Source organism: Aphelocoma coerulescens, chromosome 12, assembly GCF_041296385.1.
Source record: "Aphelocoma coerulescens isolate FSJ_1873_10779 chromosome 12, UR_Acoe_1.0, whole genome shotgun sequence".
Lineage (NCBI taxonomy): Eukaryota > Metazoa > Chordata > Aves > Passeriformes > Corvidae > Aphelocoma > Aphelocoma coerulescens.
Genome location: NC_091026.1, coordinates 4,064,744 through 4,092,101, shown reverse-complemented (window position 1 = coordinate 4,092,101; position 27,358 = coordinate 4,064,744). Strand labels below are relative to the sequence as shown.

At 56.3% G+C, this 27,358-nt stretch overlaps 4 protein-coding genes across 9 annotated transcripts in view; 3 read left to right on the top strand and 1 right to left on the bottom strand.

Annotated features, from left to right (window-relative positions):
* DAG1 (dystroglycan 1) overlaps nucleotides 1–18,728 on the top strand; it is a 49,328-nt gene extending 30,600 nt beyond the window's left edge. For all 5 annotated transcript variants that reach the window (XM_069028328.1, XM_069028330.1, XM_069028331.1 and 2 more), the window contains exons 2-3: nucleotides 3,168–3,577; nucleotides 15,854–18,728. In XM_069028328.1, the coding sequence (XP_068884429.1) occupies nucleotides 3,296–3,577; nucleotides 15,854–18,262 (2,691 nt within the window). In that variant the 5' untranslated portion in view covers nucleotides 3,168–3,295 and the 3' untranslated portion in view covers nucleotides 18,263–18,728. The remainder of the gene's footprint in view (nucleotides 1–3,167; nucleotides 3,578–15,853) is intronic.
* A 1,237-nt stretch (nucleotides 18,729–19,965) lies between these two features.
* Nucleotides 19,966–24,009, top strand: NICN1 (nicolin 1, tubulin polyglutamylase complex subunit). Its single transcript, XM_069027906.1, has 6 exons — nucleotides 19,966–20,139; nucleotides 20,780–20,953; nucleotides 21,267–21,380; nucleotides 21,750–21,821; nucleotides 23,395–23,499; nucleotides 23,642–24,009. The coding sequence occupies exons 1-6, from the start codon at nucleotides 19,975–19,977 to the stop codon at nucleotides 23,681–23,683; spliced, it is 672 nt and encodes a 223-aa protein (XP_068884007.1). The 5' UTR covers nucleotides 19,966–19,974; the 3' UTR covers nucleotides 23,684–24,009.
* A 124-nt stretch (nucleotides 24,010–24,133) lies between these two features.
* On the top strand, nucleotides 24,134–26,263 carry AMT (aminomethyltransferase). Of its 2 annotated transcripts, XM_069027903.1 has the most exons (8): nucleotides 24,149–24,470; nucleotides 24,550–24,630; nucleotides 24,740–24,871; nucleotides 25,032–25,110; nucleotides 25,232–25,377; nucleotides 25,467–25,647; nucleotides 25,765–25,920; nucleotides 26,028–26,263. In XM_069027903.1, exons 1-8 carry the CDS (start codon nucleotides 24,189–24,191, stop codon nucleotides 26,204–26,206), a joined length of 1,236 nt encoding a protein of 411 aa, XP_068884004.1. In that variant the 5' UTR covers nucleotides 24,149–24,188; the 3' UTR covers nucleotides 26,207–26,263. The 2 variants fall into 2 exon arrangements, with proteins under 2 accessions (XP_068884005.1, XP_068884004.1); XM_069027904.1 differs by lacking the exon at nucleotides 24,740–24,871 and having other exon boundaries at nucleotides 24,134–24,470.
* A 52-nt stretch (nucleotides 26,264–26,315) lies between these two features.
* TCTA (T cell leukemia translocation altered) lies at nucleotides 26,316–27,274 on the bottom strand. Its single transcript, XM_069027907.1, has 2 exons — nucleotides 26,863–27,274; nucleotides 26,316–26,413 (listed from the first exon to the last, which is right to left on the bottom strand). Exons 1-2 carry the CDS (start codon nucleotides 27,192–27,194, stop codon nucleotides 26,371–26,373), a joined length of 375 nt encoding a protein of 124 aa, XP_068884008.1. The 5' UTR covers nucleotides 27,195–27,274; the 3' UTR covers nucleotides 26,316–26,370.
* Nucleotides 27,275–27,358: the final 84 nt, after the last annotated feature.

The window sequence follows — 27,358 nt, the reverse complement described above, 5'->3', positions numbered from 1 at the left end:
TCTGTGAAGCATTGAGGTTTTTGCTCCTAGAGAGCTCCAGCTCTGTGCCACTCGCCGGTCATGGACAATGACCCAGAACATTGACTTTTTCCAAATACAGCTGGGATGATTTCTCAGTTGAGTCAGGGTTGTGCCCATGGTAGTGCCTTGTGAGGTGTGGGCTCTTGAACCAGGCAGAGGCACCAGGCAGGTCCCCAGTGCTTGTTCCAGCCTTGCTGCAGGTAACATGCACTCTTCTGCAGCTGCATCCAGACCCATAGTGCTGGTGGCCAGTGGACTTGCAGAGCAGCACTACTGGCTTTAGGCAGGGGATCTCCTGTCTCAAAAAGTATTCCACCTTGCAGTGATAGTCCCTGTGGACCTCAGCACTGCAGGGCAGTGCCTTGTACAGCTCTGCTGATAGCTGGAACCACCCTGCTTTTCCTCCTTCACACACTGTGAGAGGCTGGCAGTGTTTCAGCTTCTGTCCATTGTGTGGTGAGGTGGAGCTGTGTTAAGAGATTTTTTTTCTTTTGGTGGCGCAAGTTTGTTCTCAGCTCTTCTGTTTGTTCTTTGTTATCAGCTACTGAATTCCCCCTATACCTCCTGTGTCCTCCACTTCTATATGCTGAGCCTGTTCTTCTGCAGTTTCCCTAAAATGAAACTCTGAATTTTCAACCTGCAAGTGTCACACGAGCACATAATGGCCAGTTGCTGGGCTGAGTGGCACATATTGGGCAATGTTTGTTGCCTACTTTGATAAGTGTTTCTGAAATAGGTGATGACTTCATCTTCCTCTCCTGCTCACCACAGATATCAAGAACCAGCTCCTTTCCACCCAAATGCTCCTCTCCATCCAGCAAAAACTCCCCAGGCTGGATCATGTCATTTGGCTGAGCAACACAGAGCTGCACCACACTCATGCACGAGCTCCACTGCAGCGTAACAGGGCAGGGACTGACCTGAAGCACCTCTCCAGGTGTTTCTACAGCCTCGTGCAGTTGTACACTGTGTGTCTGGCTGTGTCCTCTGCTCAGGGGTGGATGCTCACTGCAGTGATGAAAGGCAGCCACATTTCCCTGATAGCACTCGGCCCCACAGCAGCCACAGGGCTGCTGCCACATTCCTCCCCCAGCTACAAGTCTCTGATCCTGCCCGTGCTTGCCATACGCATCAGGACTTTCCAGTGAGCAGGTTTTAGGAGAGTAGCTCATGGGCTAGGTGTCATCACTGCAGTGGCTTTGCCTTCCCCTGTTGTTTCATCCGGTATCTTCCCCTCCCAGTCAGCTCAGGCAGCTGGAAGCACAAGACCAGCAGGGAGTGGGCTTTTTTGTGGCGCTGACCTTCTCACCAGCCATCCTCCCATCTGTCTTGTGGTTCCCAGCAATGTTATCCTGACTCTGCTGTCTCTTCTGCCTTTCACTTGAGACAGGTTCTCCACAGAACAGTGGTCAGATCAGGTATCTACCCCGTGGATCCTGTAGCCAGAGGTTATTGCATTCAGCTCGTAATTCCTACTACCCACAGCCCTCTGTGCTGGCTGCAGCTGTGCCCTGGGCCCGTTATCTTGGGGTGGGAAGTGTCAGCCCTTCTCTGTGTGGGGTTTATTGTCAAAGGCCCACCAAGGGATGCGGATGTGCAGGTCCTTAAATGCGGCCTCAGCTTCTCTAGAGCTCAGGCTTTAGGGAGAGCTACCAAACCTTATCTCTCCTGTTACTCCTAGAGCCTGCTGTGGTAGCCTTGGGCTTGGGTGCCTGCATGGGCAGACCCTCTGCCTGCTTCTGCAAGCCTCTGGTGGGCAACACACCCTGCCTGGCAGCAGCGCAGCGGACAGCTGAGCCCTGTTGCGCTGCTCCAGGAGCTCTGCAAGGGCAAGAAGCAGTGGGATTTCCCTTCCCACATGGACTGGCTCCAGGGTCTCTTGGGACAGCCTGATGTACATCACATGGTGCAGACGGGACAGGCTAAAATAAATCAGACTGGGAGCCAGTGGTCAGGAGCTGTGCTGGTTTGCTCTGGGAATTTGGAGCCACTTGTCTCTCAGCTTGGGAAAAAGGAGTTGGTTCAAGGCATGAGGGAACCCAATCTTGTGTGCTCCTGGCACTGAACAAGACTTACTTGGTCTGTGTGTCTGTCCTGCCATCCTGTGTAACCCACCATTCCACTCGTTACTGCAGATTAGTTACCAGGGGCTGTGCTGGCTGCAGACCCACTCTGGGATGCCAGAGCGGGCAGTACAGCTGCCCCAGGGTCCCTAATGGCTCTGTCCTATTCCACAAATCCGCTGGTCTCCTGCAAGTAGTCTGTGAAGAGGAACATGGTGGCACAGACCTGTGGCTCTGTGCCATGTCTGAATGCAGTCTGGAGGGAGAAGTAGCTGGGGAAGCAAAGGAAGTGATGGCCAAAGGAACAAAGGAGAGAAATTGAGATCCAGGGAAGCAGGGAGGTGAGAATGGTGGGGAGGAAGTGAAAGAACAAAACAACAAAGTGAGGGAGAGCTGGAGATGTGTCTTGGCAGAGTATGAGGACAGGTGAGCTGTGCAAGCAGGAGAGAGCTGGCTGGCAGCATGAACACTGTGTGTGCATAGCTCCCTCCAGTCTGATTTGTGGCTGCATGTTGCAGGCTCCCAGATGAAGTCTGAACACACTAATACAAAAAGCTGGACCTGAGAGGAGACCTGGCTTGAAAACCAGGCTTATGGATCAGAGGAGCAGAAGCATCTGTCATGCATCAAGCCATTAGGATGGCAGCTTTGGACTTCCAAAGGTTTCTTGGTATCTTTCCTACTGGGTAACTGGCATTTAAATCCACTGATGTTTCAGCCTGGCTTCAGCTCGCCTTGAAAGGTCAACTATTAATGCTGTGCTCAGTCTCAGCTTTGGTTGTATCTCCCCTGTCTCCCTACCTGTGGCTGTCTCAGGATGCTGTGTCTCCAGAGCAGCAGAAACATGGCTGTGTGCATGGAAAAGCAGGAGGATCTTGTTTCTTTGGAGATGCTGTATATCAGAAAAGGAGCTGAGAAGCTCTCATGCTCTTTAATGGTTGTAACTTGCAGCTAAATCGAAAGCTGAGGCACAGAAAGTAGCATGGCCAGTAGCCCTCTGCCTGTTGCAAGGTCACTGTGAGGTGACTGGCTGGCTTGGGTATCTTAATTAATGTGCTGATTGGATTTCCTATGTCTAACCAGGTTCCCAGGACTCCTAGGATGAGGCTGCTGTGAAGGACTGGTGGATCCCCTGCCTGTGCTGTGGTGCCTGCAGATTCCCTGTGATCCCCTTTCCAGCTGGAGCGCCGTTGCCAAGGCTGCTGGGAAGAATGACTGTTGGATGCCTACTGCAGCCCCCTGTCCTGGGGAGGACTTGGCTCCCCGTGCTGCTGCTGGCAGCCTCTGCTCACTGCCACTGGCCCAGCGAGCCGGCAGAAGTGGTTCGGGACTGGGAAAACCAGCTGGAGGCCTCCATGCACTCGGTGCTCTCAGACCTCCGGGAGACTGTGCCGGCTGTGGTGGGCATACCCGACAGCTCTGCGGTGGTGGGACGCTACTTCAGAGTCTCCATCCCCACAGATTTAATTGCTTCCAATGGAGAAGTTGTCCAGGTGAGAAACACCATTCCCTGAGGATCGTTTTTGGTTATATTCATGCAGGATCGAGCGAGTCACCCCACGAATGGGCTGGGTCATGAGGGTGGCTGGGAAGCAGCCTTACAGTTTTGTAGCACTACTGGAGAAGGATTTTTATATAAAATTAGTCTCACCTCCTTGCAAAGTTCCTCTCTTCTGTAACAGAGAAGGCTTCTCAGGGATGACTAACTGGGTTTGTTGGCTGTATTTTAAACTGTGAGATGCTCTGGCCCTGGAACGATGGGCACATTCATGAGGAGATGTTGCCGTGGGATCTGGGGAGCCACGGATTCCCTGGGACTGCTGCTCAGGCTCAGGGTGTTTGCTTCACTGTGGTAACAAAATATTGGCTGACAAACAGACCCTGTCCTGCCAGCAGGGCTCTGGGCTGCCTGTGACACTGTCTCTCCTGACCTTTCCCCTAAGTCCTCTTGGGAAAGATGGTAGTCTTTCCCCTTATCTGACTTACCCTCACACCACTGGCACTGCAAGGACCTGGAAACTGAGTTTTGGAACCAGTCCTGAGTGCCGGAAAGGGTTAGAATAGCCCAGAGAAGGGTAGGGACATGGCCAAACACAGGTGTGCTCATTGTTAGTCCTTTCCTGGAAGGGTTTGCTTGGATCATGTGGAATTCAGAAAATTCTGTTCTTAAAAAACAGAATTGCCTTTCAATCTCAGGATTTCTTTTCAAAGAGCATTATAAAGCATTATAAAAAGACAGGCTTCTGGTGTGTCTCAGAAGATCAGAGGGAGATGGAGAGCAAGTCAGGAGCAGGTCAGACATCTCGGTTTCTCCTTGAAGGCAGGTTTGGTTTAGCTCTGTGTACAGTCACACAGTTATCCCAACCCTGCTACGTGATCCTGCTGGCTCCAGCAAGGGGGCTGGACCACGATGTGCCAGGGGTGGGCAGAATATCTGAAGAATGCAGCTGTTATGGACAGAGGGTCAGACAGGGGAAGGAGGGCAGTGGGCGAGCTGCTGGCCAGAGGAGCTGGGGAAGGGGCCAGGCTGGTCTTGGTGACTCTGAGCTGATCACAGCCGAGGTCCCTGCCCTGCCTCAGCCACAGCCTGTGCTCAGAGCACAGGGCACCTGTGCAGCACTGGGCTGCCAGAGGCCAGGTGGATGTGGTGAGTCCCAGATGTCATGTTACAGAAATGATAGCTTTGGCTTGGGAGTTTGCACCGAGTGTCTTGTTCTGGTGGTGTTTAATAGCTGCTTTGATGGCAAGGATAACTGTCAGTACTTATATAACACCACGGCTTCCTTCCAGTAGCTGCAGGAAAATACTGATTGATTATTCCCACGCCACCTGATGGCTTCAAATTATACCTCTGCCATGTAGGTGTGAGGTGTGTTGACCAACACCAACACGCCTGGAGAGCCTGGAATGGACTGGGCAGCAGCCGGACCCAGCAGCTGCTGGTTGTGTGTAGTTCAACAAACTCTGGGAGTGATTTTCATGCTCATCCCTGGGTTTACCCGAGTGCATGTTGCATCTGTTCACCTTGAAATTGATTTTGAAAGTGCAGCAGGCTCTCACTTCGCTGCTGGTGTCTCTGGAAGGACTCTCCTTGCTGAGCACAGCTGACCTTTGCTATGGGGATTTGATTCCTGGCTAGTGAGAACTGCGTAGGCAATTTTGGGTGCTAGGGTGCATTTTTGTTTTACTGGTATGTTTCAGGGCAAATTGCTCTGGTCTTTTTCTCAGGCTGCCTGGCATTTCTCAGCTGGAGCAGTAAAAGCATAATACTTCTGGATCTTGCTCTCTGGTGTACTTAAACTCTGCTAAGAAGGAATAAGAGTTGTGCCTTCTGAGATGGGACAGGGTTTACAATGAGATATGGTTGCCTATATTTTTTCCACTTAAATTTCAAAGAAATTGTCTACAATTTTTTATTTAAAAAAAAAATGCTGACAGTTGCTGTCCCCAGACTCCCAGGAGCTTCCCACTGGAGCCTGGAGAAAGTGCAATTGCTTCATTTCTAGATGATTCCCACTGAATATTTCAAGGATTGTGGTGGGGATCGCCTTGAATCTCCTTCTCAGATCCTCTCCCTGCTTGTTAGCAGATTCCAGCCAGCTGTAGACAAAATACTTTTCTCTGCAAACTCGGTTGTGGGATGGAAACAACGCCAGGCATGTGCAGTGTGGCGGAGGAGTGCCCCGCAGGCATGCACTCCTGCACAGTCAGGTATGTGCTCCTGGGAGCAGTCCCCAGCCTTTCCCTGCCACCCCCAAAGCTGCTGAACAACAGGTGAGATTTTATGGCTAAGGACAAAAGCAAGTTTATTTGAATGTGCTCAAGCTGCAGAGAAAAGAAGTAAAAAACTACCACGTGCCTTAATTTCAGAGTCTGTTTCCACTTTGCTCGGAGCCAGCTGCCTGCAAGGCGTTGTGGCCGTGGTAAAGCCCTTCCCCTGTGCCTTGTGTTCCTGAGCAAGTGCCTTGTCCAGGCAGTATGATGTCCTCTGAAGAGCAGCTGGAGCTTGCAGGTATTCCAGCTGTTGGATTTGGCAGCAGGTCAGTCCAGATGCTGTCCTCTAGCTTCCTCACTACAGCAGGGCTTCTGGCTGCAAGACTGCTCTCCTGCTGCCTGGAGGTGGCTGGAAATTAAAACTCCTTGCTGTGCCTTCCTAAAAGGCACCTTGCAGCCCTTTCTGCCATGTTTGACACCAAAACATCGGTATTTTTACAAGGTTTGGGTTAAAACACCCCATTTCCCTGTATCATACAGCCCCCTTGCCATACAGACAATGTGAGGCCAGGTTGCCCCTGGCTCCCACTGGCTCCTGGCAGATGCTGGCTGGGACAGAGTAAAGGTGGGCATTGGTGCTGGTAGCCTCACCAGTCGTCATCTCCTTACCCTATTTCCACTGAGGACTCTGTGGAGTCTGACCTGTCACCTCTCAGCTGTGTCCTGTCGAAGAACAGATCATGCTCTGGTCAAAGACCAGTTGGATTTCCTGTTCCTGCTACTTCTGTTTGAAGCTGCTCCAGAATTTGGCTGCTCTGATTAAAAATGCAGCTTCTAGCCTAAATTTAGAGATGGCTAGAAATATTTATATGTGCTGCCCTTTAGCCTAAATCAATTCTACCTTCATAATATTTACTTCCCTTATGTATTTATAGGTGACAGGCATATTCCCCATCTTGATTTTATTAGGTTAAACAAGCCAACCTCTTTAGTCTTTCTCATAAAATAAGCTTTCTTTCCTTCCCCTCAGCTTTGCAGCTGTCTTCTGCACCTCCTCCAACTTAAGTTTATTTTTCTTATGTTTGCATGACCACAGCGTTACAAAACATTCCAGATGAAATTTTACAAGAACCTTTTATAAAAGCATCAAAACTTCCTTTTCTCTTCTATAAATAACCTTGTTTGATATATCCTGTGATCATTTGCTTTTCCATGTCTGCTTTGCTTAGGACATCTCCCTATCAGCTGAAATATCCAGGTCTGTAGTTTTTGCTGCTTCCAGTTGTTGAGTCCCAGAAGAGGACATAAGGTGAGGGGCATGATTTGGGGTGGTGGCTGTTGCCAAACATGGCTCTCCACTCATCCCATCAGCCAAGATACCATATCCCCACAAGGGTACAACACCCACAAGGAACTGAGCCCTTGCACAGTCTGATATCCTAAGTGCATATGCCCACAATACATACAGACACTATTAAATAACTTTTGTTTAAAGGTGGATCTATAAAGCATTCTGGAAGGAGAGAAACTCCTGGTGTGTGCTGCTTCCCAAGGCACATCCCTGCCAGAGCAGGAGATTTGCTGTGTCTTCCTTGAAGGTCATGTAAAGCTGCTGACCTGCCTTGAGTCCTGGCAGTGTTCTGTGTGGGATAGATCCCACAGAGCAGATCTGCATGGGTTTGTAGCCAATGCTAAGGAGCTCAGGTGAGCATTCCTGGCTGTGTCTTAGCCCTTGATTGTTTTTAGGTTTGAAGTGCACCGTTTCACCTGGGCTTTGTTGGGAAGACAGGTGAAACACGTAGCAGAGGCCCTGAGAAGCTGTCTCTGTAAGCAAACATAGCTGGTGGGGAAGTGATTAGAACAACGGGATTCACTCAGATGAGTTACAGAGTGTGGTATGGGTTTGGAGGTTATCAGAGACTGGGTATCCATCTGGGGAAAAAGGAGTCTTGCTTTCATAGAATCTCAGAGTTGTTTAGGTTGGAAAATACCTTCTAGATTATCGAGCCCAGCCATTAACCCAGCACTGCGAAGTCCACCACTAAACTTTCCAAGCAGGAGGCTGAGTTTCCAATGGTTGTTCTATTTGCCATCTGCTGAAGTAGCTTTTATTGAACAGCTTTGCTCTCATCAGATGTCAGGGACCTTGATTTATAAACAGGACCCACACAGATTGGGTTGCAGGAGTCCTCACATGGGTATCTACTGTCAGGGCTGTGCTGCTCACCTCAGTCCTGCTCCAGCCCCGAAGCCAAGGGCTGGATGTTGGCAGGCAGCCTGCAGTGCCAGGACATACTTGCTTTCAGGGAAGAAAACGACAAAATACTGATTTTTTTTTTCCTCTTGCAATGATCTTTATTTCAAAGCATTTTAACTGAATGTGAAATTTATTAAAGTGGCATTTCTCAAAGGAAGAAGAGAAGCAAAGAGTGCTCCTGAGGGGCTGTGTCATCAAGTTGGGTATCTTAAAAGGCTCTCTGTGTCAAAGCATTTGAGCTTCACCTCCTCCCTGGGGTCCCCGGTTTTCTTGGACTAACTGGGAGGTGCAGCAACAGCCACTATTTACAGGGGAGCACATGGGGATAAATGGCAGTGCCTGGAACAGGTCCGGGCAAAGGAGGACTTGGGCAGGACTTTGCTTGATTGCCACGCTGCAATCTGAGCGATAAGATGAGCTGATAAGATTCCTTTGGGGAGGCCGAGGGGGACGCTTATCTTTTTCCTGCAGCGAGACCGAGTCAGAGAATTTGACATTTTCAGTGCACGCTTAGTAACAAGCTCTGAATTTGGAGGAGTGGAAAATGTGACTCAATCTAATTATAAACTGGCTTTTCAGACGGGCTGGGAAGTTCCTTGTTTTGTCCTGCTCTTACAGGTTGTTGCTCTGAGCATCGAGGGAGACAGAGGAATGTGACGGTAATGAGAGTCCTTCGAAGGAGCAGACCTGAGACTGCAAGATCCGGTCTGCCTTTCCTTGCCATGCTCTTGAAAGCCAGCTTTCCAGCAATCTGCTGATGGCAGGAATAAATTGCCAGGGCTGGTTTGCTGTGTGGTGGCAGCACTAAACCCCCAGCACTTGGCATCCCTGCTCTGTGGTATTTTTGCTTCCCTTTGGCCTTTCGCTTATAAAAAGTCGCGCTGAAAGAAGAGCCCGACCAAACTTTTTTTTTTAAGCTGTTTGAGGCTTTTCCTGCCCCGTGCTCGCCCCCCGGACAAGGGATAAAGCGGGGTGTGGGCAGCCCATGCTGACCCCAGCCCTGGCGCAGGCGGGCTGCGCCTTCCCGCTCCAACAATAAGGCTAAACAAATCCTTCCAAGCTGCTTGCATGGACCGATGAAAGGAGGATTTCTTGGGACACTCAATGTTTTGTAGTGACCTCCCAGTGAAACAGCTGTTGTGTTCCCTTGCCCAGGCAGAGTGGGACGCTGAATGGTGTCCTTATAGCCAACACAGAGGCGCATCTGGAAAAGAAGCCGTCATGGCAGGAGTATGCGAGGGTGGCATGAGCTGGGCGTAGCCGCTCAGCCGGCGCTGTTGCGGAGCCATATTACTGATGGTAAGCTGGTCAGACAAAGCCCAGCTCGTGGGAAAGGCAGGCTGAGTCCACAGCACCGCCCTACACCCACATCTGCAGAGGAGGGGGGCTGCTTTCTGTGCGTGAGGCTTCACTCACCCCTTGAATGGCTGGAAAATGCAGATTAGCAGCAGACACATCAACTTCTCATTCAGGTTTTCATGAGCACATAAAAGCAGAGCAGCTACTTCGAGTAGCTTGGCTACCTGGTCCTTCAGAGGCTGAAGTTTAAACTTGAAGATGAGGGCCAGGACCAGTGATGTGGCCTCTGCAAGCCTTATTCCCCCTTAGCTCAGCTTTCTGGGCTGGGTTTGATTTGTTTTTCTAAAGCAACAGCTTCAGTGCATGGAGACATACAGGAAGAGCTTTTCAGGGCTTTGGCTGGGACCAGCCAAAATGTGGGGTTAGTTCAGCCATCCTGACCTACCTCTGCACAAAGGAAGCACCAATTACCGGCTGTTGTCGTGTAGCTTTTGGTCTCCGAACAGAGGTGGTGAGCTCCTGCTGGTAATGAAGGCTTGGGTCACCAAGGCTGACGTACTTCTGAGAGCCAGTGGAGTCTCTGGGCTGTATTTAGACTTCCAGGGGCAGAGTCATCTGCATGAAATGTCCTGGAGCAGCTTGGTTTTGTCCATGAGCTCCTGGGCCTTTTGTGCAAGGCACACAGCAGCCCCGAGGAGCAATGTCTGCTGCGGATACCCAAAAGCCCTGGCAGGTATTGCAGTCCCCTCCACAGGGAAATGTGTGTGTTGCAAGTCCTCCCTGCTCACTGTGCCAAGTGCAACTTTCCTTTCTTCAGCCTGAGCTTTCCCATAGCACAGAACTGTAGCAGCACTGTAGCTGTGCCCAGTGAGCAGGTGGCTCTGAGAGGTGCCCATCCTCCTTGCACCACTGTTTTCTGGGCCTTCTGTTTCTAGGCATGGCCTGTCTGATGTCCTATTTTGCAGTTCTGTTGTGTTTGAGGAAAAGAGGTGGGGAGTAAGATTGGAGGCTCCTTCACACAACCGCTCCTGGGTGCACACAGGCCAACCTCCCTGGCAGGGCTGTTCCTTGGGGCCAAAGGCTCACAGCTTCATAGAATCATAGGATATTCAGAGTTGGAAGGACCATCAAGGACCACAAGGACCATCAAGTCCAAGCCCTGGCCCACCACAGAACAACATGAAAAATTGCCATATGTCTGAGAGCATTGTCCAAACGCTTGAACTCTGGCAGGCTCTGGCAGCTGTTGTGGGCTGAGGGCTGTCCAGCTCCTGCCTTGCACCATCACATTCCCTGACACAGTGCAGCAGCCTCTGCTGCTGTGGGACCTGCCTGGGGCTGTGGTGCCTGGACAGCTTGGTCTGCAGGCACTGGTGCAGCCTTTGTGCCAGGTGAGGAGTGCATCTGATGGATCCACAGGCAGAGCCTACCTCCCAAAACAAGGTCTCTGTCCTCTGACCTGGAGCCTGCAGGCCCCATGCCCATCGCTTCTCCCGACTCGAGTCTGGCTGTGCCAGCGCCATGGATCATTGCAGTGCCCACAGTTCCAGCAGCACTGGGGTGAATCTGAAACCAGTGTCCCTCCCCCTGCTTGTGTGGGACAAGGCAATGGGAATCTGCCTGCCCATGGGTCTGATTCGGGGCTGAGGCTGTCTGTTGCTCCTGCTGCCAACACTGCCCATGCTGCAGCATTAGCAGTGGGTTTAAGGTGAAACTTGGGCTTAGGCAAACAGCTTAGGCTTGACTCTTTCTCTGCAGTTATATTTGCATTTGAATTGCATTTGAATTTCCATTTTCTTCCCCTGCCTGCTGGTTAATTGCTTGCAGAAGCCTGAGCCTGCAGACTTGGTGTGACACTGGCTGGGTCAGTCGGTTGGGCACAGCTCAGCTCACCTCCTGGAGGGCTCAGCTGGGGTATTCCTCATTGCTGGCCATGTGTGTTGGGGTGATTCTGAAGGAGTCTGGCTACAGTAAATTGTCATCAGTAATTATACCCCAGATAAAACCCTGGCACAGGGTCTGTCTCTCAGCAGCAGCTGGACACAGGGAGGGGAATGGGGCACTGGGAGATCTGGCAGAGCTGCAGGACTGTCCATGCTGACTCTGCCCAAAAGCAGTCAGGGGGTTTTTAGGACTGATTTGAAAGGAGGCGACTCCCAGCTGCTGCTGCCCATGCAAAGGTCTGGCAGCACAGACAGGGGAGATCCCATTGGATGCTTCCAGGACTGGGAAGAATTCATAGTGGTGTGCCATAATGGAGACCTGTGGCAGGATCCTACAGTACCTGTCTCCTGGCAAAGGGCTCGATGCCTGCTTCTCGGGGGATTCATCAGGAGGAGGAGGAGGACTAAATACCTGGAGGATTAAAGGGCACTCTTGTAGGCAAGAATGCAGTTTTTGCCTGAATTCCCTCGAGGCAGCAGTTTTGCTCACTGCTCCTTTGCTTATCTTTGTCTTGTTGGCTACAGGGCTTTAAGATCCAAGTTTAAAAAAACAAGTCAAACTGAGCTATCTTCTTTCATGAGCTGACTGCTCTTGGCTGGCCTAAAAATAACAGGCCATGTCTATCTGAAAGGATTTTGTGAACAAGGTCTTCAAAACCAGCCAGACCACTGTATGTACTTTAAATCACAATTGTGGCTTATTTTTTAATGGTCTTCAATACACTGCCAGGCTTGTGTAATCTTTAGCCAATAAGCATTCATTTACAATTATCTCAAATAATGGGAAAACAAAGACAGCCTTTTTTTTTTAAACTTGGGCAACGGAAGAGTTATTTTGAAACCAGACCCCTTGAGGGAAGTGGCAGGGCTTAAGGCTGATACTTATTGCATACATAGAAAACTGGGGAACTTTTAACATGAAAACTAGAGATCCCAAATCATTAACTATGTGTAGCCTTAACAAATACCCTTTGAAGCAATATTTGAAGGAAACATTGCTAGAACAGAGTCCAGGTCTCCCTGCTCCCAGTTTTGCACCACCACGAACACAGCAGTGACGATGAACAGGACAGAGCCACGCCAAGGGCTCCACTGGTCAGCGTTTGTTTAGGAACAGATATTTTTATCCATCCTGATAACAGCTTTATTTATCTACTCAAATCTTTCTGGGCTCTTCCTTTGGGTGATTTCTGCTATCAGGTCAGTTGTTGTGTTTAAAGCAGTGCAAGAGACATCAAATGCTTGTGACTTGTTGCCTTCCCAAAGATTTCCCAGGGGAGGCACAGGCATCTTCATGGGCTTCATAGGAGTAATCCACAAATTTGATTTTCTTAATAATCTCTTGCAGAGCCTTTAGAAACAGTCCACATCTCCTTGCAGACTGAATACAGCTGAACTAGCTCAGCTCTTTTTAAATCAAGTTTAAGTGGGTTTATAAATGTTTTGCAACTGTCGCATCCCTGCTAGAAAAAGTCATCCCAGTCAGTGATTGCTTGGCCTGTTTTTGTTTTTCAGGAGAGCCTAGTTTTTGGTGTGAATCTATCTGGCTGCAGTTTCCTTTTCTAGCACGGGCCCTACATGTAAACTGTAGGTTAAAAATGGTTTTCCAAGCAGGAATATTCAGACTGGCCTTTGCCTCCCTTGCCGTCATTTCTGCATGCGGGGTCAGCCACCTTTCTGAAGTGAGTTTGGCTGTCAAAAGTAGGAGCAGACATGATTGAAGGAAGAATCACCTTGTGACAGGAGACTGGTAAAGTACTGCTGCTTGTAGGTCTCCTCCTCAAGTCATGCCAGTTCCCAGGGAGCAGGCAGCAGCAGCAGCAAACCCCGACTCTCAGGAAAGCTCTGTGGAGTGTGTGATCCCATAATTAAGGGCTTTTGCAGAGTGCACAGAGGGGGAAGATTTGTTCCAAATGTAGCCTAAAATTACACATTCAGAGTGAATTTAACCACTCACTATTAAAGTTTTTATTCTTCTTGATTGTGTAAGCCTCAATAAGGCTGTGGCTTTGTCTGGACTCCCTATGTTTCTGTTCCTTATGTGTGCCCAGTCCAGCCCTTCCATCTCCACAGGGGGCAGGTTAGTGGCTAATTTTGGCATGAGAGGATAAAGAATGGAATCATCCAGCTCCTGCTACTGAAAGTGCTGGATTGTACTGGGCACTGTCCTGGCTTCTCAGTTTTTAGAGGGTGTGATGAAATGACACTTTTTTAAAGGAAGACAGGCAAGTCAGTGCTTCTGGCTGGGCAGAAGCAGACCCTGCCTTAGTTCTCTCTTGGCAGAAGAAATGCCAAGGAAGGACAATTTGGTCCTTTGTTCCTGCAGGAGCAAGGCTTGGCTTCTTGTGCCCAGCTCAGGTGAAGAGCTGCCTTTCCTTTGGGATGTCTGGGCTAAAAGCAGCTCCTGTTCTTGCAGTGGAGGAGGAGCAAACACAGCCACAGCCCTGCCAAGGCCCTCTGTCCTCTGCCAGACGTGGGTACACAGCAAGGCCCAGGGGAAGGATGCTCACATGTTGGTGCATGGTGCCATATATTGAGGTACAGGGCCCTTGGGACAGCTTCCTCCAGCTGTTTTAAGCAGGAATCTGAATTCCCTCCTCTGGTGAGGAGTTAACTAAAGCTGTGCTGAGAGGTTTAAACTCTGCTCTATAAGCTGTACCCAGCGTGTCTCATGATGTGCTCTCCAGCTTGTCCAGGCTGGCTGGAACTGGGGCTGGTCCTTCACAGAGGAGAGGAATGAGGGTGTTGCCTGTGTGATCGTGGCTGAAACCCTCTGCAGCTCTTGCACAAAAGCTTTTTTGTGCTGCTCTTGCCAAAAGATTTTTGGGTCCTCCGTTATCCTGGCAGAGCTGTGCATCCAGACCCTTTGGCATGCTGAAACCCACAGTGTGGGGGTGAGCCCCAGGGTGCTGCCTGAATCCTGCCCGCAGCCAGGGAGTGGGAGAGGCACCCAGGACTCACAGCGTGCCCAGCCCTGCAGCACCAGGCATCACTCCTTGACCATCCAGGGGCTTTCCCCAGCAGGACCTGCAGTCTGGCTAGTCCAGCCCCGGCTCTGCACCTGCTGCTGGATGCAGGAATGCTTCTGCCAGGCAGGTTTCCTTGCGGAGCTCCTCTCCCAGCTTTGCATTTGGGTAAATGATGAAATATGCGTAAGCGTTGCAGAACTGCAGAGAACCAAAGCTTTCAGGAGGAGAGCTAGAGCCTGGCTCTGTGTTGGACTGCAGTGAGCCCAGAGGCTTGACCAGGCTGCTAAATGTGTCTCCATGGGCCCCAAAGCATCCTGTTGCTCTGAGCGTCAGGGGGAGATGCCTCGTGGAGTTCTGGAAAGCCCAGCCAGGGCACTTGCCAGACGCCTCCGGGCCTGGGAGGTGGTGAAGCTCAGGTTACTCACTCTGGAGTACCTACAGCCCCGGGAAATGTCACAGCCCACCGAGCTGGCAGCCTCATCCCTTCCACCGTGCAGCCCGAGCGGCTCCGCTGTGCCGCGTGATCCGTGAACGCTGTAGTGCGGACATATGTCAGCTGCCAGGAACTGGGGGGCTTGGGGTTTGCACCCACCCTCAGCTGCAGCCCAGGGCAGGAGGCAGGAGGCCCGGGGCTGAAAGAGGTAGTAAGGAGTGTGTTGGAGGCCTGAGGTGCCTGTGCTCTGAGACAAAGCCTTTGCTTGCAGCAGCAAGTTATTATGTGAAAGTGAAATCCTTCATTTTAAGCTAAGCCTGAGGATAAACCCAGGCCGGCACACCATCCTGTGTGATGTCTAGCAATTCCCCAGCCCATGTGCCACATCCCTGCGTGCCCACACTGGCCATTACGTTGGGTCTGCTCCCCTCCTTCATCCCTGGCTGCTGTTCCTCTGGCAGAGCAGGACAACACTGTGTAGCTCTCGGGATTTTCCAGATTTCCTGCTGCTTGTTGAGAGCAGGTGTGCTCCAGCCAGGCCAGGGACTCAGAACCATAGTTCGCCAACTTGCAGCCCCTCTGGGTCATCCTGGCTCTGGGGACAGTGGAACAAGCTGAAAGTTAGTGGAGAAAATACATGTTCTGAGCTGCTGGAGCAGTGGGCTTGATGTGTGTAGGATGGGCAGGGTGTGATGGGGTGAGGAAAGGAGCAAGATGGCCAAGCTGGGAGAGGAAGGAGTGGGAAGAGGGCAGTTGTTGGATCGGCTCTGCTGTAGAGCATAACTTCACCCTCAGCTTTGTCACTGTCCCCATGACGTAAACTCCCTGTCTGCCCTCAGAGAAAATAAACCACTTGTGCTTGGTAGTTGCACAGCAAGTGTTGGAGCACTTGCAGGCGAGGGGGCCTTGTGGGACTTTATGACCTCTTGTGGCTCCTTAAGCCGTTTGGGTCCAGTGCACCCTTCAGACCTCATCCTTGCCAACATGCGGAGGAGGAGGCAAAGGCTGCCATGCTCTGGTCAGGATGCTCCTTCCCCAGTTGTTACACTTCAGATATTTTTCTTTAATCCTTGAAATTAGGGGTTCCTGCTTCTAGAACATGTCCGAATGCTGTACTTCTTAAAGCATCTTTTTTTTGTTTGTTTGTTTGGTAGATCTCCGAAGCTGGGAAGGACTCCTTGCCTTCTTGGTTGCACTGGAACACGGAGAGCAGCTCCCTGGAAGGCCTGCCCCTTGACACGGACAAGGGTGTCCACTACATCTCGGTGACCACTCTGCAGCCCTTCCCGAATGGGAGCTACGTCCCACAGACCACAAACGTCTTCTCCGTTGAGGTCCACCAAGAAGACCACAATGAGCCTCAGTCAGTGCGAGTGGCTGTCCAAGACACAAGTGACACAGCGCCCTTCGTGTGTGGCTCGGAAGAGCCAGTCACTATCCTGACTGTCATTTTGGATGCCGACTTAACAAAAATGACGCCAAAGCAGAGGATTGAACTCTTAAACAGAATGAGAAGCTTTTCAGAGGTGGAGCTTCATAACATGAAGTTGGTTCCTGTTGTAAATAATAGACTCTTTGACATGTCAGCCTTCATGGCTGGACCGGGAAATGCAAAGAAGGTGGTGGAAAACGGGGCCTTACTCTCATGGAAACTGGGATGTTCCCTGAGCCAAAACAGTGTCCCCAACATCAGCAAGGTGGAGGCTCCAGCTAAGGAAGGAACCATGTCTGCCCGCCTTGGCTACCCTGTTGTTGGCTGGCACATTGCTAACAAGAAACCTCACCTCCCAAAGAGGATGCGGCGGCAGATCAACGCCACCCCTACGCCTTTGACTGCCATCGGGCCGCCCACCACTGCCGCGCAAGAGCCACCCACCAGGATTGTCCCCACCCCGACGTCACCCGCCATCGCGCCTCCCACGGAGACGATGGCACCCCCCGTCCGGGAGCCCATTCCACTGCCGAGAAAGCCGACGGTCACCATCAGAACCAGAGGCCCCATTGTCCAGACGCCCACGCTGGGGCCGATCCAGCCAACCAGGGTAGCAGAAGGCACGGGCACGGCCTCCGTGCCGATTCGCCCCACGATGCCTGGGTACATAGAGCCCACAGCAGTGATCACACCACCCTCAACTACCACCAAGAAACCAAGAGTCTCCACCCTGAAGCCAGGCACACCGTCCACAACAGATTCCTCTACGGCAATAACACGAAGGCCTACTCGAAGGCCCAAAACGCCCCGTCCGACAAAGCCTCCCAGCACAACGAGATCCCCCATCTCCAAGCTGACAACGGCCTCTCCGCCGTCCCGTGTGCGCACCACAGCTAGCGGGCTGCCCCGGCCCTGGGAGCCAAACGAGCCACCCAGGCTAACAAACCACATAGACAGGGTCGACGCGTGGGAGGGCACGTACTTCGAGGTTAAGATACCGTCAGATACCTTCTATGACAAGGAAGACACCACCACTGACAAGCTGCAGCTGACCTTGAAGCTGAAGGAGCAGCAGATGATTGAGGAGAATTCGTGGGTGCAGTTCAACAGCACCAGCCAGCTCATGTACGGCATGCCAGACCACAACCACATTGGGAAGCACGAGTACTTCATGTATGCCACCGACAAGGGCGGGCTTTTTGCCGTGGATGCTTTTGAAATCCATGTCCACAAACGCCCACATGGGGACAAGTCTCCAGTGAAGTTCAAGGCCAGGCTGGAAGGAGACCATAATGCAGTGGTGAATGACATCCATAAGAAGATCATGCTGGTGAAGAAGCTGGCTCTGGCGTTCGGTGACAGGAACAGCAGCACAATCACAGTGCAGGACATCACCAAAGGCTCCATCGTAGTGGAGTGGACAAACAACACGCTGCCCCTGGAGCCTTGCCCTCGGGAGCAGATCCGGACTTTGAGCAAAAAAATTGCAGATGACTCTGGCAGGCCGAGCCCAGCTTTCTCCAATGTCCTGCAGCCTGAGTTCAAGCCTCTGAATGTGTCTGTGGTTGGTTCTGGCAGCTGCAGGCACATCCAGTTTGTCCCTGTGACCAAGGATGGCAGGGTGATCTCAGAGGCGACGCCGACAGTGGTGGCAGGCAAAGACCCCGAGAAGAGCAGCGAGGACGATGTGTACCTGCACACCGTCATCCCTGCCGTGGTGGTGGCCGCCATCCTCCTCGTGGCCGGCATCATTGCCATGATCTGCTACCGCAAGAAGAGGAAAGGCAAGCTGACCATCGAAGACCAGGCCACCTTCATAAAGAAAGGTGTGCCCATCATCTTTGCCGATGAGCTGGACGACTCCAAGCCCCCACCATCCTCCAGCATGCCACTCATCCTCCAGGAGGAGAAAGCCCCACTGCCCCCTCCAGAGTACCCCAACCAGAGCATGCCGGAGACCACGCCGCTCAACCAGGACACCATCGGGGAGTACACTCCGCTGCGGGACGAGGACCCCAACGCGCCGCCCTACCAGCCTCCCCCCCCCTTCACTGCACCCATGGAGGGGAAAGGCTCCCGCCCGAAGAACATGACCCCGTACAGGTCCCCACCGCCCTACGTCCCCCCTTAACAAACGGGAGGCTCTCGGGGGAGAAGGGGCCTCCAGCTCCACACCGGTGCTGTCTGTGGGCCGGCAGCCCCCTTGCCAGCCGGGAACGTAAACCCCAGCCCGCCCCCCAGCAGGCTCTCCCCGGCTGCGCCCGCCGCACCGGAGCACTCGCGGGACTCGGGGGGACACTTGTTTTATTTTTGCCTAACAAGCTTTGGTTTTATTTTATTCATAGAAAAAAATTCTCGGCTCAAAGACGCCTTCCCGGCAGCTGGGCTTTGGCCAGAGCCGGGGCGGTGGGCAGGGAGGGGGGTCGGGACGGGTCGGGCCGGGTCGGGAGGAGCAGGCAGCACTGGGGTAGCACTCTGGGTCTCCGCTGTTTGCCTTTAACACTAACTGTACTGTTTTTTCTATTCACGTGTGTCTAGCTACAGGACGTAACATGAAAGGTAGCCTAAAAATAATTAAATTCAAGGGACTTTCTGAAGTCGATGGTTTAAGTTTTTACATTTAATCTGCTGTTTACCTAAACTGGGATGTGTAGTTTTTGGGGAGGGGGAGGGCAGTGCTGTGCTGCAGGCGAGCTCCATGGGCTGGTCAGGGGAAGGCCCTCGGGGCCAGCCAGCCTCCTCCTCCTCCTCCTCTCGGGGTGGATCAGCTTCTTGGTTCGGGGTTTGATTCTTTTATCATTTTTATTTTATTTTTAATCAAAGAAATCCTATCTTTCTCACGCATCATAAAATAGTCATGAGTTGGGTCAGCCTGGCCTGGGGTGCCCATGGCTGAGCACGGGGTGCATCGCTGTGCCGGGGAATGCTCGTGGGAGGATGAGCCGAGCCCTGTGCCACCACGACTTCTCTGCTTCCCAGCGAGCACGGGGGTCGGGGGGGTCTGTTTTAAGCAAAACCCCCTCCCCGTGGGGTGTTTTGACGACAGTGTAGGGTGTGTTCTCTGTCCCGGCTGCTCCTTGGGACTGTGCAGGAACGGCCTCGCTGGCCTCACGCCGGCACTCCAGCCTGGACACTGTTGGAAAAGATAAAAAAGTTTAAAAAAAAAAATAATAAAAAGAAAAAGAAAAGAAAAAAAGAGCGCCAGCAATAGTTAATAGTTAAAAAAAAAAAAATCGGTGAACTCTCAAATCTAATTTTTTACTAAATTTTTGATACAGACTCCGATTGTTTTATTAAAAAAAAAAAAGACTTACAAACCGGTGTGCGGCTGCCAGCAGTTTGTACGGGCTCAGCCCCTCGGGCCGGCCGCCGGGGACCCGCTACGGTTACCGGTACCGTCCCCATCCCCTCTGCTCCGCGCCCCGGCATCCCCAGCCGGGATTTGCCCGTGTGTGCCCCGGGCGGAGGGCTGACCCCGCACACCGGGGCCGGACCCGCCGTTTCCCTCCGGGACGGCGCTGCCGGGGCGCCGGGATGGCCCCGGCAGGGCACCTGGGGGGTGCTCAATCCCCGGCTCCGGTCTCGGCGCCGCGGGGCGATGTCCTCGCCGTATGAAAAATAAACCCGCCCGAGGATGCCGGTGCCGGTGTGGGGGAGGCGCTGGGGTGGCCCCGGTGCGGGGATGCCCGGCCCCAGCGCGGCCCCGGGCCCGGCCCCGCTCCCGCCGCGGCGGGGCCGCCTCAGGACCGCGGCGGGGCGGGGGCGCCCCCTGCCGGTGCCCGCGGGCGGTGACGCCATCGCAGGCCCGGCCCCGCCCCGGAGCGGCGGCCGCGAGGCGCCGCCATGTCGGGAGCGGCGGGGCCGGGTCCGCCCGCCGGGCCGGGCCGCTCCCCGCTGCCCTGCGCCCCCCGCCCCGCTGCCCCCCTCCAGCTGGCCGGGGGGGCCGAGCTCGCACGGCCCGGCGTCGCCGTCATCGACCTCCGCTTCCCCCGCGGCGCCGCCGCCGACGTGAGTGCGGCCGCGCCCGCGGCGGTACCGGCGGGAGGGGGGGGTACCGGGGTGGTCCCGTGGGGTCACGAGGGGATGCCGGGGGCGGTACCGGCGGGGTTTGTGCCGGGGTTTGTGGTCCCGGGGGAAGACAGGGGCCATGGCGGGGGCGGTGCAGGGTCGGGGGAGTCGGGGTCGGGTGTGGTGCCGGTGCCGGGGTGGGATGGGAGATGCCGGGGGCGGCAGCGGGGACGGGGTGGGTGGGGATGCCGGTGCCGGTATGGGGGGATGCCAGGGGCGGTCCCAGGACAGAAGGGATGCCGGGGGCGGTACGGGGAATATATGAAGGGCGGTCCCGGGGCTGGGGGGATGCTGGGGGCGGTGTCGGTAACGGGTGGATGCCGGTGCTGGGGTACCACCCTTACCGATGCTGGGCGGGATGCTGGGGATGCAGTGCCCGTCCCAGTAGAGTGGGGGATGCTGGTGCGGGCCCCGACATGGGGCTGTGCTAGTGCGGGTATGGGGGGCGTGCTGGTCCGGTATGGGAGGGGGATTGCCGGTGCCCGTCTCAGTACTGGGGGGAGAATGCCGGGGTCGGTGGGGGATGCCGGTGCAGGTATGGGGGGATGCCGCTGTGGCGCTGAGGCCGCCGGTGCCGCAGGTGCAGGAGATCGTGTTCAGGAACTTCTACACGGCATTCCTGAGCGTGCGGGTGCAGCGGCCCGGCCCCGGCGGGTCCCGGCGCTGGGTGACCTGCCTGCGGGACCTGTGCCTGATGCCTTGCCCACACACCGAGGAGGGCTCCCAGGACTACTTCTGCCTCCACCGGCACCAGGTCAGCATGTCCGGATGGGACCGTGCCCTCCCCCACCCCTCTGGGGCTCACCCCACTTCACCCACACCCTGGGATGGCTCCTGGCCCCGGGGGTCTGGGACTGATGCCCCACTGACCCCTATGGGTGTGAAGGTCCCTGTGTGCCACACAGCCCAGCCAGCCCTCAAGGGACAATGCTTCCCTTGGGCTCCTTCTGTCTGGGGTGGGTTGGGGGTTTTGGGAGGATACGCCAAAAGCTGCCCCCAGTCAGTGCCAAACTGCCCCCAGTCAGTGCCAGCCCCTGTGGTTACACTCCCCGGCCCTTGCCCTGCAGATGCTGTGTGACCTGGACCAGGTGACAGCAATGCGGTTCATCCTGCGACAGCCCTCCCCAGTCTGGCTCCACTTCACCATCGAGGACCTGCAGATTTTCCCCCCTGGACAGAAGGTGAGCAGGTGCCAGAGCTACCCCACTGCCAGGCATGGGTAGGGGGCCAGGACAAGTCACTGTTCCCAGCTCTGTACCTGGCATTTTCCGCCGCAGCTCTGGGGAGCACACACAGGGGTGTGGGTCCAAGTCCTTGTCCTTTACTGGGGCACTTGGGATCCACTTGTGCTCCAGTGGTGCTGGGGAAGGGACTGCTCTGACAACCACTCAAAACACAGAATTCCCTACAAAATTCTCTTTAAGGATAGTAAAGTGACACTTCCATAGCAGTATCACCAGGGGTGGGCTCTAAACCTCAGCACGCTGCCCGGTGTAAAGGATGAAGGTAGGGTTGGGAATACCCTGTGTGACCCTCTGGATCTGTTTCAGAGTCCCCAGAAGGATTTCCCCTCCTGGCTCTCCCAGCTGACCCCTCCGGAGCAGCCAGCCAGCCTGCATGAGGTGAGTAATCACCGCTGAGGTATTGGGGGAAGGAGGGACTTCTGTGGGGTACCAGCCATGAGCATCCCTTAAGAGGCTGCCAGGCCCATGCCTGCCCTGTTGGCTCCAGGCTTTCACCAGGAATAGCTGTGGAGCCCTGAAATAACCCGCCTTGTGCTGGAAGTAGTTTGCAATGCTAAGAAGAAAAATATCTCCGTGGGGATGGGCTAATTGAGGTGATGCTTAAGTCTATCTGCCCTCTAGTCTGGGGACAGGAATGTCCCCAGGGGAGCAGTGGGTGCACAGCATCACTCAGCCAGCAGGTGGGATGCAATGGCGTGGGGACAGGAACAAGAACATCCCCGTGGGAGCAGTGGGTGCACAGAATGGTTCAGTGGCAGGTGGGACGTGTGGGGACACGGATGGGGACGTCCCTGTGGGAGTGGTGGGTGGGATGTGTGGGGACAGGAACAAAAACATCCTCGTGGGAGCAGTGGGTGCACAGCATGGTTCAGTGGCAGGTGGGATGTGTGGAACAGGGACAGGGACAGCCCTGTGGGAGGAGCAGTGGGTGCACAGCATCGCTCAGTGGTGAGTGGGACGTGTGGGGACAGGGCTGGTTCCCAACACTTCACAGAGGGTGTGCTCTGGGGAGCACGTTGCCCAGCCAGGACAGCACGTGGGCAGAGGGGCATTACAGCCACAGCACATGTTTACAGATTGCTAGCCACATCTGCCTGGTTGGTGGCCTTTGGTGGGCAAAGTCTGGGCAGAGCAGGGCCAGGATGGGAGCTGGCTTGCCCATGGGAACCTGCTGAATCACCTGGAGGTGCTGCCTGCAGGAGGGTGGCACATCAGCCACACCTGCTGGGGCCGTTCTGCTATTGGGCTTTCATACTACGGTGCTCACACTGCACCAGCAGTGAGGCTGCTGTTCCCAATCCTATCCCAGCTGTGTGACAGTTTGGAGAGGGCACCCCAGTCCCTTGCTGATTGCTTGGATCACGCTCCCCTTGGCAAGGAGTATCTGGGACAGATGCCAGAGGTTGCTCTGTGATTGACTCTTCCCAACGTCACCACGAGGCACCCCTCAGCCCAGTGTGACAGAGCTGTGCCCCCGTGAGAGCTGTGCCCCAGCTGGGAGAGCTGCTGCTGAGCCCACGGATCCCACCTGGCTAAAGGTCCCTGGGGTGAACCAGCACGTGCGCCCAGGATTCTGCACCCAAGCCCAGGGAACACTGCACAGTGAGGCTGTTGGGAAACTCTGGACTGCACGATTAGGTTTTTAATAATTAGCCAGCAGTCAGCTTTCTGTCCTCATCCTGGCCACCTGTCAGCAGAGATGGGCTGTGTCAGCACTGCAGCACCCAGGGATCAGGGTCACTCACCCGTGTTCTCAGTGGCTTGTTTTCCTAGAGAGGGGCCCTGTTCACCTCATGTTGGGAAACCACCAGCAGGCCAGGAATATGGGCACCATCACGTGCCTGGCTCCCTGGGAGGCACAGCCATCCAGCCACACCACTGCCCAAAACTGGGGTGATCCAGCCCATCTGGGTCATCCCCGCTCCACAGCATTGTGCCCACTTCTTTCCAGGAGCTCCCTGATCCGGAGAAGGTGTCGACAGAGGTCCAGCAAATGTGGGTGCTGACAGAGGTGATCCGGGCTCGCCAGGCAGCTGCCCGCATTGGGCGCTTCGACGTGAGTCCCACCACCCTGCTGACAGGGACCTCGGCCTTGCCACATGGCTCGGGAGCCCTCCCAGAGAGGCTGCTCCCAGCAGGATGGGGTTGGAGTATCCCAGCAGTGCTGTGCAGACAGTGACAGTCGCTCTCTTTCCCAGGTGGATGGCTGCTACGATGTTAACCTGCTTTCCTACACCTGAGCCCGCTGGTGCTGGTGCCGGTACCAGCTGGGAAAAGTGCCCCTTCCATGCTCCCGGGGCCTGACTGGACTCCTGCATTCCTGCCTTGGCTGTTGACCCCGCGAGGGTCCCAAGCCCTCCCTGTGCCCCTTCCCTGACTCCCTCTGCACTGCCTGGCAGTGAGGGGCAGTACTGCCACCCCGGAGACCCCTGTGAACCTCTCCTGGGGACATCCCGTGGGCAGAGCCCAGACCCCCACCCCACACTGCAAAGGGCTGTGGGGGGACCGAGGGGTGCAGGGGTGCTGGAGGGGCACCTCGGTCACCACTAAAAGCTGCTAAGTTGGCCCTGCCTGTGCCCGCCTGTCTCTGGGGGATGGGGGTGGCCGTGCCGGCAGCCCCGGGGAGGCGGTGCCGAGGGCGGGCCGGGCCGGGGGCGGGGGCCGGGGCCAGGGCCGGGCGGACTCCATGTCCCAGGCGCCCCGGGGCCGGTCCGAGCCGTGCCGGGAGGGAGGAGGAAGAGGAAGATGCTGCGGGCGGGCTGCCGCGCCGTGCTGTCCCGCCGGCCCCCGGGCTCGGCGCCGCGGAGAGGGGCCGGGGGGGCCGGGGCCGGGGCCGGGGCCGGGGCCGGAGCCGGAGAGGAGGGGCTGAAGCAGACGCCGCTGGATGCCCTGCATCGGGCCCGCGGCGGGCGGATGGTGCCATTCGCCGGCTGGACCCTTCCGCTGCACTACGGGCAGGGCCACCTCCAGTCACACCTGCACACCCGCCGCCACTGCTCCCTCTTCGACGTCTCCCACATGCTGCAGGTAGCGGGGTCGGGATGAGGGGGCTGGAGCAGGGGGGTACCCGCACCACCTCACAACCCACCCCCCCGGCCCCTTGCAGACCCTGGTGTACGGCCGGGACCGCATCAGGTTCATGGAGAGCCTGGTAGTGGGGGACATCGCCGAGCTGAAGCCAGGACAGGTACGGCGCACTGGGCGGGCACCAGGCATCCAGCAGGGTCGGAGGTCCCCGGGATGGCCTGGGAGGGTCCAGGCAGCCTGCCCATGCTTCCGTGGGCCGTGTCCCACAGGGCACCCTGACGCTGCTCACCAATGAGAAGGGTGGCATCACGGACGACCTCATTGTCACAAACACGTCAGAAAATCACCTCTACGTGGTGTCCAACGCCGCCTGTGCTGACAAAGACTTGGCCATCTTGAGGGTATGGGGCTGCATGAGCGGGAGGTGGGGACACGCAGTGGGAAGGAGTCCTTCCGCCTTTTGGTGACACCCGTGGTTGCGCAGGGTGAGGTGGCCATGGCCACACGTGGGGCTGGCACCGGCCTGGCCCCTGTGCTAGCAGCCCACTGTCACCCTGGCAGGAGAGAGCAGCGCAGCTGCAGGCCACCGGCAGTGACGTACACCTGGAGGTGTCAGACAACGCGCTGCTGGCTCTGCAAGGTACTGGGGGCCCCGCGTGGGCCTGCCCTCCTCCGGGTCCTCACCTGGTGGATGTCACCGCCCCCCCCCACCTCCCCCCCTCCCCTGGGCACTGCCGTCTTCCAGCCACCTGCATCCCCAGGTCCCTCCATGGCACGGGTTCTGCAGGCAGGGCTGTCAGATGACCTGGCCAAGCTCTCCTTTATGAATAGCATCACCACGACCGTCTTCGGCGTGCCAGGCTGCCGTGTCACGCGCTGCGGTTACACCGGCGAGGATGGCGTGGAGGTACCCTGGGAGCTGCACCAGCATCCCCACTGCGGTACTGATGCAGGGGAAGGCCGTGCCCCACTGACGCTGCCCGTGTCCCGCTGTAGATCTCGGTGCCCGCAGGGCGGGCAGTGGAGCTGGCCGAGCAGCTCCTGGGTGTCCCCGATGTGTGGCTAGCAGGGCTGGCAGCCAGGGACAGCCTGCGCCTGGAGGCCGGGCTCTGCCTCTACGGCAATGACATCGACGAGACCATCACCCCTGCTGAAGCTGGGCTGATGTGGACCTTAGGTAGGTCCACCTCTGCCTCCACCTCCTCCTTGGGACAGGCAGAGCAGCAAGGTGTCCCCAGAGGGTACAAGGCGACCAGTCAGGTATCACCAACCCTCACCCATCTCTGCCCTGCAGGGAAACGCCGGCGTGCGGCCATGGACTTCCCTGGTGCTGCTGTCATCATGGCACAAGTGAAAGAGAAGCCAAGGCGCAGGCGTGTGGGGCTGACATCGGTGGGACCTGCCATCCGGCCCCACATGGCCATCCTGGGCCCCGAAGGCAGGCCTGTGGGTAGGTGGGGGCAGTGGGGCTGGCACGGGCATGACCCTGAGCTGCGGCCATGGCATGGGCAGGGGCTGGCCAGCCCCTGCTCACCTCCCCGTATCCTCACATTCCAGGCACAGTGACCAGCGGCTGTCCCTCACCCTGCCTGGGCAAGAACATCGCCATGGGCTACGTGGAGGCAGCACACAGCCGGGCCGGCACTGAGCTCACCGTCGAGGTGCGGAAGAAGCAGCACCCTGCCGTCATCACCAAGATGCCCTTCGTGCCCACCCAGTACTACATGGCCAAGTGAGGCCAGCACATGCCGCGGGCACAGTGCCCTGGCCCAAATAAACACCCTGTCCCATTCCCCTGGCCTCCTCTCTGGTGATGGTGGCAGTGCCAAAGCAAGGGGCAGCAGGTGGGCACAGCACTTTAATGGTGTTGGCAGTACCCAGACGATGGTCCTGGTGCTGCTCACTCCCGGTGTGTCTTCATGGGCTCTGCTGCCAGGCCATCCCTGCAAGAGAGAGGCAGCGTGAGCATGGGTGGGGCAGCACCCAGCACAGCACCCGGGCACCAGGGCAGGCACCTGTCTGTCTGTGTGGGGTGGGCAGGGCTGGGGAGCACTTACTGGGGCATACTGGTCTGGGGTGCAGCTGTGGGGGTGCTCACTGGTCTGGGGGCACAGCTTGGGGCAATTGCTGGGAGGCACTTGTCAGAAGCCACGGCTGGGGGGGTAACCGGGGCCGCTGTCCCAGAGGACCCCATCCGGACCATACTGGGCAGGCGGGCAGTCACTGGGCTGTACTGGTGCAGGAGTGCAGCTGGGGGGACACTCACTGGGGGACACTGGGCAGGGGTCGCTCACCGGGCTGCGCTCCAAGAGCACTGGCCGGACGCGGGGGAAGCCAGGCAGGCCCGCGGGGGGGATCAGCGGTTTTGGGCCCGGTAGCGGTCGGGACTCACCGGGGCGGGCAGTGCCGCTCGGCGGCGCCGTTGCGTCCCGCCGGGCCGGCGGGGGAAAGGGAGTGCGCTCGGGGCCGGGAAGGCGAGGCCCCGGAAGCGGTGCCGGGGGAGCGGCGGCCGGTGGGGCCGGTCCGGTAACAGAGCGCGGCCACCGCCCCGCCGTAGGTGCGCCAGGCCAGGCGGACGCCCAGCAGGCTGAGGCCCAGCCAGAGCAGCAGCAGCTGGCACAGCGCGGCCCGCACGTCCTGTGCCGCCCACTCGGCCGCCAGCTCCCGGCCCAGCGCGGCCAGCGCCCGCCACGGCGGCTGCCAGCCCGCCGCCACCGCCGCCATGGCCGCGGGATACCGGGGGCGAAGCGACCGGAGGGGGCGGAGCCTCGGCCCGCCAGCCCGCCCTCGCTGCCGCCACAGCGCGGCCGCCGGGGGGCGGCGCCTCCTCGTGCCGGCCCTCTGCCGGTGCAGGGCGGGCGCGGCCTCGGGGCCCGGTTTCAGGGGCG